This window comes from Adiantum capillus-veneris, chromosome 16 (genome assembly GCF_014529385.1).
Source record: "Adiantum capillus-veneris isolate H3 chromosome 16, ASM1452938v2, whole genome shotgun sequence".
Classification (NCBI taxonomy): domain Eukaryota; kingdom Viridiplantae; phylum Streptophyta; class Polypodiopsida; order Polypodiales; family Pteridaceae; genus Adiantum; species Adiantum capillus-veneris.
Window position 1 is genome coordinate 124,424,626 of NC_140946.1, and position 19,890 is coordinate 124,444,515.

The 19,890-nt window shown below is 45.9% G+C and overlaps 1 protein-coding gene across 3 annotated transcripts in view; it reads left to right on the top strand.

Moving 5' to 3' along the window:
- Positions 1 to 19,890, top strand: part of LOC147439811 (shaggy-related protein kinase epsilon-like) — a 56,071-nt gene that overhangs the window by 2,587 nt on the left and 33,594 nt on the right. For 2 of the 3 annotated variants that reach the window (XM_086485561.1, XM_086485559.1), the window contains 7 exons: positions 6,786 to 7,043; positions 7,116 to 7,202; positions 7,309 to 7,368; positions 7,510 to 7,782; positions 7,856 to 7,930; positions 8,418 to 8,474; positions 8,573 to 8,713. In XM_086485561.1, the coding sequence (XP_086341687.1) occupies positions 6,786 to 7,043; positions 7,116 to 7,202; positions 7,309 to 7,368; positions 7,510 to 7,782; positions 7,856 to 7,930; positions 8,418 to 8,474; positions 8,573 to 8,713 (951 nt within the window). The remainder of the gene's footprint in view (positions 1 to 6,785; positions 7,044 to 7,115; positions 7,203 to 7,308; positions 7,369 to 7,509; positions 7,783 to 7,855; positions 7,931 to 8,417; positions 8,475 to 8,572; positions 8,714 to 19,890) is intronic. The other variant, XM_086485560.1, reaches the window with a different exon arrangement.

The following is a 19,890-nucleotide window of genomic DNA, read 5'->3' on the forward strand; positions in this document are numbered from 1 at the left end:
CAGCACGGACTCCCTTGGACACTCCTATATATGGAGTCAGGGCGGTACTCATTTCATATCATTTGATCATTGTACGGGTCTTCTACTCTGGTAGTCATGGGGGGCTGATCACCCCCTCTTTCACACACCAACGTTTGTTGTGTCTACTCTCTCTCTCTCTCTCTCTCTCTAACGTTTTCGGCGCGCGTGGCTCTCACCCTCTCCGCTGCTCACTCTCACATAAAAAACGTGCATATTACCTTATGACTTAGGACTATACCTAGATCTAAAGTTAAAGGGCATAACAAACTTATGAAAAATGACCTAGAGAGTGGGCACAAAGATCAAAGACTCAAGGTACATACTTTAAAAAGAAAAAGAAAGGTTAGACGATATATTCGTACAGCATATAGAAACTTCAAAGGCAAGTGCCCTTTGGGCTGTCCGTACAATGTTGCCACCAAGGAAATGAAAGCGTTGGTGGTATAACCTTGTTGGCTCTTCCACCTGCTTGTGAATAAGGTCCGCAAAGGTGGCTGCGGCGGTTTCTTTGGTGAAAGTACCTGCCGTTTTCTTGTCCCTTGCCCTCATTGTCATTCCTTCGGGCAGTTTGAGTGCTTCTGCCACTATTTCCTTGGTTATCACTACTTCAACTTTATTTCCTGAGGGTCAGAAATCTGGGCAGTTCCATCTTCTTTGATCGTGGATAAAAGCTCGTAAGCTTTTTGGAAATCCACACTGCACGGCTCCTGTTCATAGAAATCTCTGAGTCCTAGCGTGCGGTTGGCTTCTTTGGTCTCAGGCTTCGCAGCGACATTATACACTTCTTTTTGTAGGAGTTGCAACTCTACCTGATGTCCCACCTCACTCTTGAATCTGCCGGTGAAGCTATTTCCTGTCTTCTTAGTTGTCGCAAAGTAAGCATTAAATTGATGCAACCAAGAATGAATAATAGTAGCATCTTATTTAAAAACTTATTGAAAATTGGTCTGTTCACTTAAAAACTGACTGGCCGGTCAGTGTGAACTTACTTAAACTTAAATAAACCTTATAAACTCATTCCAATGCTTGCACTTATTCCTTCCAGGCGTCCCCGGATACGAACTCAAGCATTCTCTCGCGGAAAAACATCCGCTTCTCGTCTTGCTTTTTACCAAAGCTTCTTAGAACCCATCTTTATCCATGTGCTTGCGTTCTTACGCGTAGTTCATCTTAACATTTTGGAATTCCTCCTCAGACCCTTAGTGTGTCCCCTTACCGATGAACTTGTCACCCATCTTGTGACTCATCAAGGACCACCATTACCTGGTCTTCTCCCACCGAACTAACATGCCAACTCCTTCACGGTGCTTCTTGTCACCCATCATATGACACACCAGAGTTGTCTGTTTCCTGATGGCTTTTCTTACAGATCTGTGATTCCTTAACTTATTAGTTAACTTGTGCACATTTCTTATTAAAGTCAAAATAGAAATGAAAAACAAAATAGTCAAATTAGTTTCACTCCATGTGAAAGAAATTGGAGCACCTTCTCTCTCATTCACACCAAGAGATGAAATAGGACTCTCTACTCATACCGAGAAGCTTGTCTACATACACACCGACTTGAGGCTCATCTGAAGATCAAAGAGCGCGGCTATGAGAGAATGGAGGTCACATTGGAGATGCTTAACAAAGAGAAGGATGAGGAGCGTTTGCTTGAGTTGCAAGAGATTCAGGAGGCTATTGCACAGAGCACAGATGATGTTATGGAATCTCTTCCGATTACTAGGCCCACCGATATTGTGACATCAGGCTCCATTGTTGAGGTTGAGGATGAGGATGAGGATGAGGATGATGAGGTGGCCTACGATGAGACTTAGAACTCATTGCATTTTGCTCTAGCCTCGGTCCTCTACTTATGTTTTGGATACACTATCTAGCGGCTTGACTCCATCGTTTAGGCTCTACAGTCTGCATATGTTTTATCATTTGGAGTCTATAGTCTTTTTTGGTTTTGGAGGCTCCATATTTTACCACCTCTTGCTTTGCAAGTTTGCTTCAATATCTACTTTGTCACTCTCGAGAGTCGAGTCTCGACTCCTCACTCATTGATTCAAATTTCAACTAGATTCTACATTTTCTTTTGTGTTTTAATGCATTCTATGGTTTTGTGTCGCTCTCTAGTGTTGTAATTGCAATTTGTTATATATATAGACTGTTTTTTAGGGTGCCGTATGGTATTTCACGTATGGAATCTTTGGGGGGTCTGAATCTGGCTTATTTCGGGCTTCCATACCCGCCCGAGTGAGACGCATGGTTGACATATGGAAAAATCATGCCGTGGATCAGCAGGGTTGAATCTAGTGCAGACGGGATTGCACATGAGGGGAGTTGCACATGAGGGGAGTCACTCCGCTCCTTTGTCACAGATTACCCGGATTGAATAGAGTCACTTATTTTCCTTTGGATTTCAGGGATATTGTTGTGCTGACAGTATTCTGTTGTATGACTTTATGAAATGGGAATTCCCGAAATTGAACCTGAATGACGTGTACTCTCTCATTTGATTTGTTTGAGTGTAGTAACTGAAAGATGAAATGACTGCAGCATTTCGGTCTTGAAAATCTCTATAGACATAATTGCAATAAGGATTAGTTAATCCGACATCAGTGAGATCCGGGATGGATCTAGATGCGATTACTAAATACATTGCTGGCAGTCATGGTCTGAGATTTGGAATGATTTTTTTTGTGATTGATTTGTGATGTCATGTGAAGTGATATGACTGTCGTCTTTGTACAAGTGCTAGAGGTGTCTAGTGCGTTGGTACTTAGAGTCAGTGTCTAATGAATTGGTTTATGGCCTCTGTCTGTTTTGCATGCGTAATGGAGGGCGATTACCGTTCTTCCAAGCGGGGGTATGTCACAAACCGATGACATGGCATGCTAACTAATGGACAAATGCTGAGGGGACACTTAATAAATTGTCCCAACTTATGGATAATTGCCAAGAGGCCCAAAGGGACACTAGCATAAAAAAATTGCGAATGACCTGCTGACGTGGTTGGCTATACGGACGCCGCAAATTGCGCTGGCTGTTGACGTGCCAGAACGTACGGATTTCCGTGAATTGCACTGACAACGCTGACGTGGCAAAACTGTACAAATTTTCGTGAACATGTTGGCTGCTTTTGGGCCTTCTTCTTTTGAATTATAAGCTTTTGAATAATTGCTTTTGGGGCTCTGCTTTTAGCATCCCTTTGTAAGAATAAAGGGAACCCAAGGGCCTCACTCTGCTGAGCATCTAGACGCAGAGTCTGAGAGTTGAGGACCCGCGGGAGTTGTACTTTGCTCAAAGTTTAATACAAAAAGAAATACCGAAAGGGGCGCCAGTCTTTGGGCCCAATCTTTCTTTGCACGGAACTACGCCGGGCCGTGTCGACTCAATTGAATTGTGATTTGTCTGTGAAGTGTTTTAAGTGAATCTCTCTCTCGTGTCACGACAGATTCTAGACTTGGGGTGCCCAAGTTTGTTACAATTATTTACGGGGGGAGTACGGTTGTTGTTACTCATGGCCCGGACCTAGATGGTTATTTACGAGGGGAGTATTAAGAAGTTTGAGCAGTGGTTACTTTCAACACCTCCAAACGACGTAGATTGCGGTTTGGGGGGCGTTTGGTTGTAAAAGGCATCTATATCTCATGGCCCAGACCTTTTTTGGTTATTTGCGGGAGGAGTAATGAGGGAGTCGTTGAACATCTCATGGCTCGGACCAAGATGGTAGAATGTAGATGTAGACAAAGGAAGAAAGAGATTCACCAGGATTGTAGATGACATTGACATCATATCTTGGTTAGATTTTCTTTTGGACAATTTATATATAACCATTGGTGACTCTCTTCTCAAGCAATTAATTGGTCTCCCTATGGGCACCAATAGTGTTGTTTTTCTTGCTAATTTCTATCTTTTTACCTATGAGTTTGATTTTATGGAGCATCTTGTCCTTGCTAACTCTTTTCCAATATTTTTGCACAAGTTATGCAATGTAAGACGCTTTGTAGAGATCTTTTTGTTCGTGACGTTCCTTTTCAAGATTTGATGTACTTGATTTCGAGTTCTGTAGGTGGAGGAATTTATCATAAGGAGTTTTGTGAACTTAACTGCACCACAAATAGTGATTGTTGTGACTTTTTAGACCTTAAGATTTTTCAGACTCCCTTGGGATTAGAAGTAGATATCTATGATAAGCGCCTTGAACCAAAATATGCCAATCTAAGTATCATCCATATGCCTCACATTTCTCTTTTAGCTAAGTACGGTGTCATTTGCTCTCAACTATTTAATTTTCTCGTCTTTGTTCTAGTGAATCTGCTTTTGTTGTTCAATCTTGCCATCTTATTTCTTTACTCGTTGAGAAAGCATACTCATTTAAAAGAATCATGAAAGAAAAACCTTCGCTCATTTTTGCATCGTAGTAAGTTTATTTTTAATGTTTCTTTTTTTGGAATGTTCAAGATAATCAGTAGTAAATTCAATAAAAGTGGGGAGCTTAAAAGCCAACTTATTGTTTGACTTAGTAATACATTATTTTGTTGTTTTGATCTCTAGCGCTTCTAGTATTTTTACTCTAGCTTGACAAATGCTAGCCTTTATCATGGATTAGTATTCCCATCACCTCCAGAGGGCGATAGAAACTCAACTCGTTGGTTTTGTAGAGTACGTTCAAAGCATGAATGACCTCTATACAAACCTGCACCTACTCTTGGGCATTGACGATGTGAGTAGGGATGTCATAGCTGTTGTCCAAGCTATGCATGATAAAGGTGATAATCTTATTGTTAGAGCTACACCACCGTTGCTTCGCCATTTTGTACGGCTAGTGATTATCCTGGGTTGGCCATCCATCGCACATCATGTAGATTGCATCAGCGGACACTTTTAGTACGTGTCCTGCCGGTCATTTTCTAAGCTTGACAGGTGCACACATTTTTAGCCATTTTTGGGCTTTTATGTCTTTCGCACCAGCTACACATTTTGCCCTACCTCAACCTAACATTCTTTAAGTAGAATGGTTAGGGTCTTGTAGTCACACATTGTGTATTGAGAGCATCATTTGTAGAGCACTTGGTGTTCTGGCGGATAGTTGGAGGCGCGGACACAGTATTTTCTCGCCGTGCTCCTAGTTAGAGGGTCGTTCGCTTCCGCATTTGCTGGTGTCTTGGTCGGCGATTGATGATTCTAGGGGGCGCTGGCTAAACCGATTCAACTCCACCTTCAACAATATCGACCCGCCGTGGACCCTGAAGAAAGGACCGTTATCCTCCTTGGAGGGGAGGCTCGTGCAAAGCGGCTGCCCTTCTGGGTACGCCGTGATTTGCACTCTAGGAATGGAACCGCAGGGCACGTGCCTGTGCGAAGTTCCTCGGTGAGGTTGTACCCCGGTACTTGGGTGCTTTGCATAGGCGGATGGAGGGATAATGCCCTCCTTCCTATGCTTTTATTCTATAATCCGATCCCTTATAGAACCGGCCCGTAGGACGGTAGACGTAGGCTTTCACCTTAAACTTTACTTTAGACTCTAGGACACAGAGAAACTTTGCAAAAGAAAACCTGTAACGGGAATTGATACTTCAAACACACACGGCTTGGAAGCTAGAGCGCTACCAAGCAGACGCCGACACCTGTTGGCCGCAAAGACTGGCGTCCCGGTCGGTATTTCCTTATTGTATTCAAAGAGGGAATAAAACATGTGATTTCCTACGAGCTATCCCGCATAGTCCGGGCTGAAAATGACGACTTTCTTGACGCATACGGACACTTTGCAGTTGCCACGTCCTCGTGATAGTAATTAGCTATTGCCACGTCCTTGTGACACCTTCCGAGGGAAATGACGTCATTCTTCCCAAGCGAAGCCAAATGAGCTACAAGAGCGCCCAAGTGCCTTGCCCCCGTAGGGGGGTCAACCTCGCCAAAAAGGGGTTGGGAGGTGCAAAGGGAGACACCATCAACCTCAGTGGAAGCCACTTGTGAGTCGACGACCTTTCAAGGGGGTATGGCATTTCCTAGGGGAAAACCGTCGGGTTACAAGGGCAGTTTAGCGTGGTGACTGATAAGTTACCTGGAGGAGGAAACTCTGAAGGGAAGACCGAAGCAAGTCCCGTAGTACCTGGGCCTCTGAACAGAGGTACTTGGTCGCTGTCACGCCCATAACTAGTCAGCGAGATGGGTCTCTCAAGGGCATTGCCCTAAGAGTGTAGATAATTTTGGCCTCTTGGGGAAGCAAAGCCTCACGTACTCCAGAGGAAACTAGTGACAAAAGCGTTTGCCCTAGGAGCCTGGGTGCATAGTCCTGGTCGTTCTTCTTGTGCACTTTTTTGGTGTATGAAGGGAACGGTTGGGAGTGCCCAACCCGACTCCTAAAACAAAACAAAAATTGAATAAATGCAAAATTATACTATTTGTAGAGCTAACGAGGGATTTGGCATAGTGCCATTAATTAGTCTTTGCATCATTTTTTTTTGGTCTTAGGTATTAGTTATACACAGCAATGAAAATTCAGTTCGATTTGGTCAGTCATTTTTTGGTGTCATTTTATTTTTCAGAAGAAAATAGCACTTACGACCACCATTGATTTGGTCTTAGCACCCTTTCTTTTTAAAGATTAAGTGCAGCATACATAAATAATATGCTCAATCACCTACATCCTTCTCTCTGCATTACTGTGCGCATGAAGGCAGGCCATTGTCATTCTTCAAAAGAGATAAAAGTTAAGTTTTTTTAGGCCAAAGAACACATTTGGTCAATTTTTTTCTTTGATGGTGCAGGTTGGAGATGCGGCTGAAAAAAGGGTGAAGGTAGAACAAGAGGATGCAAGGATTAATCCAAGCTCTTCTGAATCATCAACTGTATTGGCAGAGGCAGCTCATCTTTCAAAACACATTGCATCAACTGGAAGGCTACAGCCTGTGGAGTCCTCTAGCAGGTTCCATGAAGGAGCAACTACAGGTGCTGACCGCCTTCCAAAGGAAATGCATGAAATGAAGTTACAAAATGAAGGAGATAAATCTTTTGTTCATGACAAGGTGATATTTGTAGTAGGTTGTGGGTTTTAAATTGCAGCCCAACAGCAGTTCTGACCCAAATGTATGAAACAGGACAAATCTGGGGCTGATGGCAGTGGGGGTGGAGGTGGCCATGTAATTGTGACAACTTTTGGGGGTTCCAATGGACAACCAAAGCAGGTGATCATCTTGCCCTATCTTCTTTGTTAAGGTTATACTTCTGTCGAGGCTTATGCTAATGTTGCATGTGTCTGGGTAAAAAAACTCAAAAAGCTTATAATTTCAGACTCTCAGTTATGTGGCAGAGCGTGCTGTCGGAACTGGATCCTTTGGCATAGTATACCAGGTATATCTACAGAACATTTTTATCCCTGTTGCATAAGAAAAAAATGTGACAAGGGCTAATGTAAGCTGAACCGTTTGTGATCTATACAAATGAAGGCATTGGATAGTTTTATTATGCGTGACCTTTCTTGTGTGTCTTCAGGCAAAGTGTCTTGAGACAGATGAAACTGTGGCAATAAAGAAAGTTTTACAGGATAAGCGTTATAAGAACAGAGAGCTACAAGTCATGCACATGCTTGATCATCCCAATGTAGTTACTTTGAAGCATTGTTTTTACTCCAACACAGAAAAAGATGAACTTTTTCTCAACCTTGTATTGGAGTATGTCCCTGATACTGTATATGGAGTTTGCAAGCAATACATTCAAGCTCAGCAACGAATCCCTTTAGTTTATGTCAAGTTGTATTCCTATCAGGTGAAAATCAGTTTTCAATTTGATTTTTGTGTCAATTTGATATATATTGACTTTAGTCTCTGTATTCGTGTAGATCTGTCGAGCGCTGGCTTATATTCACAATGCTCTTGGAGTTTGTCATAGGGATATCAAACCCCAAAATCTTCTGGTAGTAGATCAACTTTCTTCCATGTCCTAGTACCAATCTTGATCTCTGTGTTAAGTATCGTGTGTGAATTTTTGCCCTTTCTTTCTTAAAAATAACATATAGCATATTTATGTATGTATGAATGTATCTATGTATATATAGATTTATGTATGTATTTATGTATAGCTTTTAGCCTTTTCTGAAGTGCATGAAAGTTGTCAGACAGTTTTCTAGACTATCAACGCAAGACCTTTGTTTAAGAAGCTCCTTAATCAGATTTGACTGTCATTGACTCAATCATTGTAGAAGTGTTTGATAAGAGTTGCATCTACGTTTGTGCAGCTTATTGGTGACTCCAATTTTAGATAATGTAATTTTAGATATCGTTGTATACATCTGTGGAGAAAAAAAATTGAAGCTAGCTTATCTCAACCAAGTGTGGTACCCACTAACAAAGGCAGACTTCAAGTTTTAAGGCACACTCTTGTAACTATCTTCTTACTTCCAGGTGAATCCACATACCCAACAAGTAAAGCTTTGTGACTTTGGGAGTGCCAAGATTCTTGTAAGTTTGTTATGCAGTCTTCAGATACTTTCGTAACTGCTCTCCAAGATTGAAGCTTCTCCTGGGTTGCTGGCTTTTAACAGCATTTCCTCTTGTAGGTGAAAGGAGAGCCAAATATTGCCTACATTTGTTCTCGTTATTACCGGGCCCCAGAGCTCATATTTGGCGCTGTTGATTACACCACGTCAATCGATATCTGGTCTATAGGTTGTGTCATAGCTGAACTACTCCTTGGTCAGGTATGCTGAAATTTCTTATCAATCAAAAGTGCTGCCCTGTTGATCTGAGATAATTGGGATTTCTGGTCAATCACAAGCTGCAATTAATCTTGTTGCCAACGGCATAGGTTTAATTAGGACACTGGTTTGTATAGCAACGCATTATCTCCATATTGATTTCAAGGCTGATTGATGCCCTGAGGCAATTGCCTGTGAACGAAAGAGGGGAGAATGTCCCCCTGGAGGACTCAAGGGCCAATCTGGCATATCTATCTCCATGGGGGGGGCTCTAATGTTCTTATGTGGCATGGAGGCCTTGGCTCTAATCAGCCAAGAGATCATAGATACCAAGGGCCTCTCCATACCTCTCCACCCATTCTGACCCACAGAGTGTCGGTAGATGAAGCTACCAAGGTATCAAAGATCCAGAGCTTTGTTTGGGGTTCCTGGAACTGAACCTGAACCCATCCTCTCCAATCCTCCCAAAGCCGCATACGCTCTGGTCAGTCTAATCTCTACTGCTCTCTTCAAAGAAAACCTTGGACCAGTGAAGACTACCCCATGATAAATGTATGCATCTGCGTGCTCCACAGACTCGTGACCATAAGTAAATGTAGGTGATGATCTCCTGATCCACTGCAATGTAGTGTTAAACACCATAACCTTGGTTTTACCATTGTTTAGAGACAATCCACTATCCTCCGCAAGCTATGTGATGAATCCAAATGTTGTTGCATACTCTCCTGTGAGTTAGAGATCAACACAATATTGTCAGCATATGAATGAGAGAGAGAGAGAGAGAGAGAGAGAGAGAGAGAGAGAGAGAGAGAGAGAGAGAGAGAGAGAGAGAGAGAGAGAGAGAGGCAGTAGAGTGGGCCATATCATCTTCTGAACCTCTCGCTTTTTTCATCCTTGACTTTAAGAAAGCATACGATCGTGTTGAGTGGGAGTTTCTCGAAGGATCATTAGGCAGGATGGGTTTCCCTTCGAGATGGATCTCAGGCATTTCCGCTCTCTTCAGGACTGCCAGCAGTGCTATTACTATTGGTGGTCGTGTTAGTCGCAGTTTTGAGCTCTCTCGATCTGTCCGTCAGGGATGTCCTTTAGCAGCATATCTGTATCTGTTTGTAGGAGAGACTATGTCCGACTTTCTTCGTGCTCAGAGTCATGCATTTTGTGGCTTGACCATGCCAGTACCTTCAGCTCCGGACCTTATCGATCAGGAGTTTGCTGATGACACTATGCTGATGTTGCGCTATTTGCTAGCAGCTCTTGATGCCATGCGGGAGGCCCTGGAGGTTTTTTGCATTGCCAGTGGTGCACGCATTAACTGGCATAAATCCTATGGGTTACTGGTTGGCAGTGATGACATACCTACTTGGGGGGTACTGATGGTTTCACATGGCTGCAGCCAGGTCAGACATGCAGACATGCAGATATCTGGGCTTTCAGGTTGGATTTGACGTTTCCTCACAGCAGCAGTTTGCACCTGTACTACAGTTTATTCGCAGGAAGCTATGTCATTGGTCTTCACGTCATCTGTCGTTGGTTGGCCGTGCATTGGTCGCCAACCAGGTCATTCTGGCTACAGTATGGTATACGGACTCCTGTTGGATGCTACATTCTGGAGTGATAGCTCAGCTCCGCAGACTCGTGAGGAACTTTTTATGGAGTGGCACAGATGGGACTACTGATACTCGTGCTCGAGTTCGCTGGTCCACGATTATTCGTCCTGGTGGCCTTGGCATTATTGATCCAGAATTATAGAGCCGCGCCCTTCTTACCAAGCTTATTGTTCGGGGTCTTTTTCCCGGCCAAGAACCTTGGAAGATGCTTCTTCAGGCTGCTCTTTCCACAGCGACTCCACGCCTCGGCACTAGAGATGGCCATACTTGGCAAACAGGGTATCGTTTTCTCTTTACGGATGCCCCCTTGTGCACGAGCACTCTCTCACCCTTCATCCGATCGCTCCTTCAGATTTGGGTTTCCATGCGACGAGCTATCATACGCTCACCTCCCTCATGCCTTGAGGAGATTGAGCGCCAGCCTCTCATTTGGAATGATGCAGTTCTTGATTCTTCGGTTAATCCACCCCGTCAGCTTGGAGAGAGGACTCACATTGATTGGGTTGCTTGGGACACTGGCCCTGCTGCCTCTATGCGGTTGTTTCATGAGACACGTATGCTAGATGCAGATTTTGTGGCAGAACATTATGACATTGGTCGCGGGGTAACAGACAGACTGCTTGAGATTGACTCTGCCATTCCTTCACATTGGGACGCAGTCATGCGACGGTTGAGATGCCTCCACATTGTGGCTGGGAAGGCCTCTTTGCTCAAAGCACTCTCTTATTAGTTCGTTTAGACACCATGCTGTTCACAGTTGATACTGACTACTCTCCGGGGATGCATGCTAGATTGACATATGCTACCACCTCTCCGCACCTTGTCCACCCCGGCACTCGATGGGAGGCCATACGAGTAGTTGGCTCCCACGGGAAGCGTCGTTGTGTTGACCCCCGTTTCGCTTCCGCTGATGCCGCACTTTGGAGGCTTTGGGTGTGGGAGGGTCGTGCCCTATCTCAGCTTTATTGGGACCCTGGAGAGTGGCATTGGCCTCACTCTAACCCCACCGGTGCACATGTATCATTCTTTGAGTACACAGTCAGAATTGGAAGATTCACATTGATGAGACAGCACCCAGAGCAGCCCACTCGTATGCGTTTCTGGTTACATTCAGGTCTCTCCCATGCCTATCTACAGCAGTTTTGGTCAGCCATCTGGGATTTACATGTGGCTCGTCATATTTCTTTTTTCTGTGGATGATTGCACATGCAGGACTTCCAGTTGGGACTTGGTTAGCTTCTATGGGTCATGATCCGTTATGTACTCGCTGTTCTTTGCGCCTACCTGAGTCACCTGCACAGTGTCTTTGGTCATGCTCGTCTTCTCATGTAGTGTGGCTAGCAGTTTGCTTTTTACTTAGCAGAGCTGGTGTTCAGCATGGATTTCTCACTTGGGGATCTGTCTCCTGGTTGATGCCGATGCCCGGACCGCATCTTTTCTACGAGGGCTCAGACACAGATCTAGCTCTTATGCTTACCTCCACTGGTTATCGGCGAGGGACTTTGGCTATGTTACCACAGATTGCTTGGCAGGGGGATCCTCAGACACGTGATGAAATCTTCTCAGTCATCACTAGCATTGCACTATGGAATGTTTGGAGAGCTCGTTGTCTTCACATTCTCAGTGCGGCTCCACAGCTCCTATTGGATACCCTCACTGCCATTTGGCTGGACATCATTCACACCCTCATTTGGCAGTGGGATTCTTCCTCAGGTACATCTAGAGCAGCGGAGGCTCGTCGATTTGACTTCCTTCGGCGTTGGGCCCGATCTCCACTCTTCTTCACACTTATAGGTGGACAGATTACATGGCATTATGCACCTCCTCAGTGGTTTCTCCTCCACTCATCATACAGACCACCATGACATTGTTCTAGTCGAGTTGTCACTATAGTGGCTCCCAACCTTACATTCAGCTTGTACACCCCACGTGATAGGCTATTTTGGCATCCGCTGGGGATTATATTGTACTCAGTAATATACAGCCTTGATTTTTTCAAAAAAAAAAAAAAAAAAAAAGAGAGAGAGAGAGAGATGAAATGAAATGAAATGTTATATTAACGTCTTCAAAAGGCCATAGTGACCTATGAGACCAGAAAGTTACAAGGTGGTGGATCTAATACAAAGTCAGAGTAACAAAATAACCTAACAACAGTACAAAACAAAGATATATACTATGGGATCTTAGATTGGTCGATGTGAGCTAAAGCAAAAAACTAAGCAAAAATGGGCGGTTTGTTGGGATAGCTGAATCACAAGAGATCTAGCATTGGTCGTTGGCGAATCTCATCAATTTCCTCCATGGTTAGTAGTCTGACTGGGCATCGTGCATGCCTGGCTAGCGTGCTCCGAATCTTCTGACGTAGCCTCCGTCGATGCTGTGTAGTCCCTTGCAGTTGTGGGCGCCTGGATTTCCCCAGTTCAATCACTCGGTCGATTAGTGTGCCTCTGGTGTGAGACGAGGGAGAGCTCTGCTGTGGGAGTGGCTCTTGCGGTTGTCCCGTGTCTGCTCTGAAGAAGTCTGTGATCCGTCTTTGAGATTGGCTAGCCTCGCCATTCATCAGGCTATCTCTGTGTCTGCACAGCTCTAGCAAGAACAAACCGAGGCATCTCTGATCTTCGTATCCCATTACTCTTGAGAGTGGTCCAAAACCCTCTCTGAAAAAGCAATGGAAGCGGCCTCGTATCTCGTAGTAGACGGGGCAGCGGCATGTATAATGCAGCTCTGTCTTAGGTTCCATGTCACACAAGGGGCATGTCCTGGCCTCTGTTGGTACTCCGCTGTATCTCCTAGTCTCAATCCGCAGCTGGTGAGAAGATGTGCGTAACTGGCCAATAGCACATTGTATCCCATGAGAAAAGTGGGTATCCATGTATCTGGGTCTCGTCACAAAACCATCTTCCGTAAGTTGGAGAAGGTGGTCTCTGTAGAAAGCCATCTTTGTGCTCAATTCCTGTGCTGGTTGTATCCATGTCCTCCTAGTGTCTAGCTGGGTCAGGTCTTGGCGGATGAGCTTGGTGATCTTTGACTGTGTAAGAGTGAGAGATGGTGCATCCAATGAGTACTTGAATGGTGGCAGCCTGTCTATGCTAAATCCATGTGCCTGAAACCATGATGTCATCTCCCCATACCAGCATGTTGTATCTCCTCGTATGGCTAACTGTCGAGAGGACTCAAGTGCTATGCGAGCATATCTGTCTCTAGGAAGTTTCCATGTGCAGTTTATGAAGGAGACTGTTCTGGTGAGCGCCTCCACCACTAGTGGGGGGGCCGCTAGCTCTGCTCGGATAATGGTCCGTGGTACTGATGCTTTGGCTCTAATGAGCCGCGAGATCATAGAGATGAGAGGTTTCTCCATGTTCCCCCATCCGTCTGTGCGTCCCGGCCTCCTGTGGTGATCCAATGAAGGTCCCCATATCTCAGCCCCATAGAGCAATGCTGAAGCCACCAGGGTGTCAAAGAGCCAGAGCTTCGTCTGGGGCTCTTGAAACTGAACCTGCGAACACATCCTCTCCAATCTACCCAATGCTGCGTGGGCTCTAGTCAGTCTGGTCTCTGCTGCTCTTCTGAGTGAGAATGCAGGTCCGCTAAAAACCACTCCAAGGTAAGTGTAAGCGTCTGTGTACTCCACAGTCTCCTGGCCGTATGTGAATGTAGGTGCTGACCTCTTGATCCACTGTGGGGTGGTATTAAACACCATAACCTTGGTTTTACCAAGGTTGACAGGCAAACCACTTTCGTGGGCAAACGTATGCAAAGCATCCAATTGATGTTGCATTCCCTCTGGGGATTCGGAGATCAACACTATATCATTAGCATATAACAAAAGTCGAATCCATGTCCCTGCCACCTGTGCACCTTTATCCCCATCGTTGTCAATGTAGTCAGAAACCTCATCCACATACATACCGAAAAGAGTAGGAGAGAGCGGGCAGCCCTGCTTCACCCCAATAGTGGAGTGAACCGGTGTAGAAAGTCCCTCCGGGGTGCGTACATGCCCTACTACTGATCTGTACAATGCCATGATCCCCCAAATGAGCTCTGTGGGTACTCCTATTTCCTGTAATCTGCGCATCAATCTAGCTCTGGGTACTGTGTCAAAAGGTTTGCGGAAGTCCACAAAGCTACAATAGATCCGTCTCCCATGAGATCTTCCTTCCTCGATGATGGCCCTGAGTGTCAAGATATGGTCAAGAGTAGAGAAGCCTCTCCTGAACCCTGCCTGCCCAGTTGCAAGCATTCCTTCCCTCTCTGCCCATCTACTCAATTGTTGCTCAAGAATGGATGCATACAACCGTGCCAGTGTGTGCCCAATCATAATAATTCCCAGGCTCCATGGGGTCTCCTGACTTGAAGATAGGTATGATCGTCGATAGGCTCCAAGTGTCCGGTGGGCCCTCACACATGGCACGGTTAAACATAACTGCTAGAAGCTTTGCTAGTAGGTCTTTGGCATGCATGAAATGCTCAGCGACTAAGCCATCATGATCATATGCTCTCCCAGTCCTCATCCTGTCAGTAGCTTTCTTCACCATCTCAGTGGTGAAAAAAACACTTGTGTGGGCATGGATCGGGGGGGTTGGGGAGGGGCGGCTGTCCAAGTACTGTGTACAAAGATGATGCGTACTGACCCCAGGTCTCTGTGGAGGAAATAGCAGGGGGGGGGGACTGCTCATGAAAGAGCCACCACACTTCACGCGAGTCCTGACTCAAGAATAGCTGATATAGGTCCTGCTCGAGTCGAGCCAAAAAAGCCCTCTTCTTCCGCCGCACCAGGCGTCAGAAGTCAATCTGTGACTGTCTGTGAGTGACGTCCCCCAAAAGCACCTCCCTCTGAAGTCTGGCTCTAGTCTGGCGGCACTCCTCATCGTCCCAGCTGTTCTGAGGCATGCTCCTTGATCGGCGGCTCTGCTCAGGCTGGGTGTGTGGGTATGCTTCTGCTGCTGCCTCATGTAATGTCTGTGTCAGTATAGTGGTTAGCTCCTCCAGAGGTCGCCCCGGGTCCTCAGTGCATAGGCGTCTGTATATCCCGTCCATGTATACAGAGTCCGTCTCCCGTGTGAATGTGTAGCGAGTAGGGGCTGCTACCTGTGGCCTGTGTGCTACACTGAACTGGAAGGAGATGGTCATCGACACCAGAGCATGATCCATTGCCACCCCGACCGGTTTGGGCCCAACTGTGAGATCCTGGATACTAGAGATGAGATTCGGCTGTGCCATGATATAGTCCACTGTGCTGGCTCCATGTCTGTGTGGGAAGCATGTAAAACCTCCCGCAGGAGAGAGAGAGAGAGAGAGAGAGAGAGAGAGAGAGAGAGAGAGAGAGAGAGAGAGAGAGAGAGAGAGAGAGAGAGAGAGTTTGGGAAGGTTTACCACTGGCACAGCTTGTCTGGGATCCGGGAGAGTGGATGTGGCCGGGACATATTGCAGAGGAGACGGTGTCATTTTTTGAGTACAACGTGCGCATTGGCAGAGATATCATTCTTCGCCACCAGACTGTCCGTCATCAGCCACGCCAGCTACAACATTGGTTGGAGCAGAAGCTCTCTCAAGCATGCATGTATCAGTATTGGTCCTGCATTTGGAGCCTTCATGTTAGCTGTCATATTTCAATTTTCGTATTTCCTCTGGATGCTAGCGCATGCAAGTCTCCCGGTTGGGACGTGGGCTGCTCGGGCATGACATGATCCTGCTTGTCAGTGTTGTTCGACACAGGTGGAGGAGACGCTCCACCATTGTTTCTGGATATGCCCACATGTACATTATGTATGGCGTGCGGTTTGCTGCCTTTTTGGGAGACTTAGGATTCATGAGGGTTTTGTGACGTGGGGGGCTGTCACCTGGCTTTTCCGACATCCGGGCTCACATACCATGTATGAGGGATCTTCCACAAATCCAGTATTTTTGCTGACAGCCTTGGGATACAGACAGGGCACACTGGACATGGTGCTTGCTTAGTACACGAGTTTGACATACAGCCTCGTGATATTCTATTTGCTACGATATGCAGCATAGTATTGTGGATTTTATGGAAGGCTCGCTGTGCTTAGGTTCTGGGTGGTTGTCCTTCCCATGTGACCACTACTTTGGGTGCAGTTTGGTATGAGCTTTTGCATACCTGTACTACGGTTCTTTTCAGTATGGATAGAGGCACGATCACGTGGCAATTTGCTCCTCCTAGGTGGTTTATTCATCATTCTTCCCAGTTTCCACCTTGATGTACATATAGCCCTGCCACTGATCATCCACAGATTGTACTTCTCCTAAAAGACAGGCTTTCTTGAGCATCTATAGAAGTCTCTTTGTACTCAGTATATAGCAAGTGTTCTTTAAGAAAAGAGAGAGAGAGAGAGAGAGAGAGAGAGAGAGAGAGAGAGAGAGAGAGAGAGAGAGAGATGAAATGTTTTATTAAACGTCTTCAAAAGGCCAAAATGACCTATGAGACCAAACTGATACAATCCTTGTAGGCTTGTGGATCTAATCCAATGCCTGGGTACAAAAAAAAAATGAAGTAAAGTGAAAGACTAAAACTAAAAGACTCAAATCGTAAGCTTGAAAATCATCATCATCATCATCCATGCCTGAGGATGCCCGGCATGGGGCGTTGTCCGAGAAAGTATTGCATTGGTCGTTGAAGAGCTTCGTCAATGTCCGCTTCTGTAAATAATCGTATTGGGCGTCTCCCATGTTGTGCTAGATTAGTCTTGATTCTCTGGTGGAGCCTCCGTCGATGTCGTGGTTGCCCCTGTAGGTGTGGGCGTCTAGCTCTCCCGAGCTCAGTGGCTTTGTCCACTAATATACCTCTGGTAGAAGTGGGCTCCGAAGTTTGTTGCGAAGCATGCTCATTCGGCTGCTGAGTCCCTGCTCTAAAGAAGTCAGTGATCTCCCTCTGTAAACGTCTCCCACTACCTGGTCTCCTCAAGAGACTTTCCCTGTGTCTGCACAGCTCTAGCAAAAACAACCTGAGGCATCTCTGATCCTGATATCTCATGACTCTAGCCAACGGTCCAAAGCCCTCTCTGAATAGACAGTGAAAGCGGCCTCGTATCTCGTAGTATACTGGACAATGACAATTGTGATGTAACTTTGTCTCAGGCTCTATATGACATAACTGGCATATCCTGGCTTCTGCTGGTACTCTCCTAAATCTGCCAGTCTCAATCTCTAGCTGATGGGATGATGTGCACGTTTGACCAATAGCACATCATATCCCATAGGATAAATGATTGTCCATATAGGCCGGTTTGATCACATATCCATCCTCTGTTAGTTGGAGGAGATGCTCTCTATGGAAAGCTATCTTTGTGCCCAACTCTTGTACCGCCTGTATCCATGTGCTTCTGGGATCTAGTTGAATCAAATCCTAACGTATAAGTCTAGTGGTCTCTGTCCATGTGAGAGAAAGGGAGGGTGCATCCAAGGAGTACTGGAATGGAGGCAGTCTATCCATGCTGAAGCCATGTGACTGAAACCATGATGTCATCTGTCCATACCAACATGCTGTGTCCTCTTGTAGCGCTAGCTGTCGGGATGACTCAAGTGCTAGCCGAGCATATTTGTTCTCAGGTCCCATAAATGCATGAAGGAAACCGATTTAGTAAAGGGCCTCAATTACGAGAGGAGGGGCAGCTAGCTCAGCCCGAATAATCTCATGTGGCATTGAGCCTTAGCCTGAATTATCCGAGAGATCATAGAGACTAGAGGCCTCTCCATACATTTCCATCCATCAGTGCTACCAGATCTGCCCTGGTGGTCCACTGAGGGCTCCAAACCTGAACCCCATAGAGTATAGCTGAAGCCACTACGATGTCAAAAAGTCACAGCTTTGTTCGAGGTTCCGGAAATTGAACCTACGAACACATCTTCTCCAAACCTCCCAAGGCTGCATAAGCTCTCGTCAATCTAGTCTCTGCTTCTCTCCTCAATGAAAATGCCGGTCCACTGAAGACTACCCCAAGATAGGTGTATGCATCTGTATACTCCACCGTCTCCTGGCCATATGTAAAAGCAGGTGCTGACCTCCTGACCCACTGTGGTGTGGTGTTAAACACCATAACCTTGGTCTTCCCTAGGTTAACCGACAATCCACTATCGTGGGCAAATGTGTACAAAGCATCTAAATGACGCTGCATCCCCTCCGGGGAGTCGGAAATCTACTCAATATCATCATCATATAACAATAGTGGGATCCATGTCCCTACCAACTGTGCTCCTCTATCACCATCCTTCTCAATGTAGTGAGCAACCTCATCCACATACATGCCAAATAGTGTAGGAGGTAGCGGGCAGCCTTGTCTCACCCCAATAGTGGAGTGAACCAAATCTGAAATCCCCTCTGGAGTGCGTACATGCCCCACTATTGACTTGTATAGAGCCATGGTCCCCCAAATCAACTCTTTTGGAACCCCCATCTCTTACCGGATGTGCATCAATCTAGCTCTGGGCACTTTATCGGAGGCTTTGCAGAAGTCCAAAAAGCAACAATAGAGCCGTCTCCCACGTGATCTCCCCTCCTCAATAATGGCTATGAGTGTTAGGATATGATTAAGAGTAGAGAAACCTCTCCTGAAACCCGTCTGTCCTGCCCCTCTACTCAACTGCTTCTCAAGGATGGATGCGTACAATAGTGCCAATGTCTATCCAATCATGATAGTGTGGTAGTTCCCAGGCTCCATAGGGTCCCCTAACTTGAGGATAGGTACAATCGTGGGCAAACTCCAAGTATCAGGTAGGCCCTCGCACATGGCACGGTTGAACATCACTGCCAGAATCTTTGCAAGAAAATCTTTGGCATGTATAAAATGCTCTGCTACCAGGCCATTGTGATCATATGCTCTCCTAGTCTTCATCCTTTCAATGGCTTTCTTTATTCTCAGCAGTAAAGCAAGCACATGTGTGTGGGCATGGCTCTGGCGGATCTGGAAGAGGAGGTTGCTCCGATATAGTATAGAGAAATGATGGATATTGACCCCATACCTCCGTAGAAGTGACGACCAGTGGGGGGGAATGCTCATGGAAGAGTCGCCATGCCTGTCTGAATTCTGGCTCAAAAACAACTTATATAAATCTTGCTCTAGCCGAGCTAGAAATGCCTTGGTCTTTGGTCGTACCAAACGTGGAGCTGTGACTGCCTGTGAGTAATGACACCTAGAAGTACCTTTCTTTGAAGTCAGGCTCTCGTCTCTCTGCACTCCTCATCATACCAGCTCTTTTGGGGTGTGCTCCTAGAATGTCGGTGCTGCCCAGGCTCGGTATGGGGGTATGCCTCTGCTGCTGCATCCTGTAGTGTCCTTGTCAATATATAAGTGAGCTCCCGTAAAGGTCTCCCCGTATCCTCTATGCCGAAGCGTCTGTAGATACCATCTATGTAGACAAAATCTGTCTCTGAAGTAAAAGTGTATCGGGTATGCATAGGTGTTTGTGCCAGTCGAGCTGTGCTGAACCGGAATGAGATGGTAAACGTGAGGAGAGCATGATCTACTGCTACCCCAATAGGCATGGGCCCGATTGTAAAGTCCTGAATAGAGGGTATGAAACTGGGCTGAGCCAAAGCATAATCCAGGTGCCCTGACC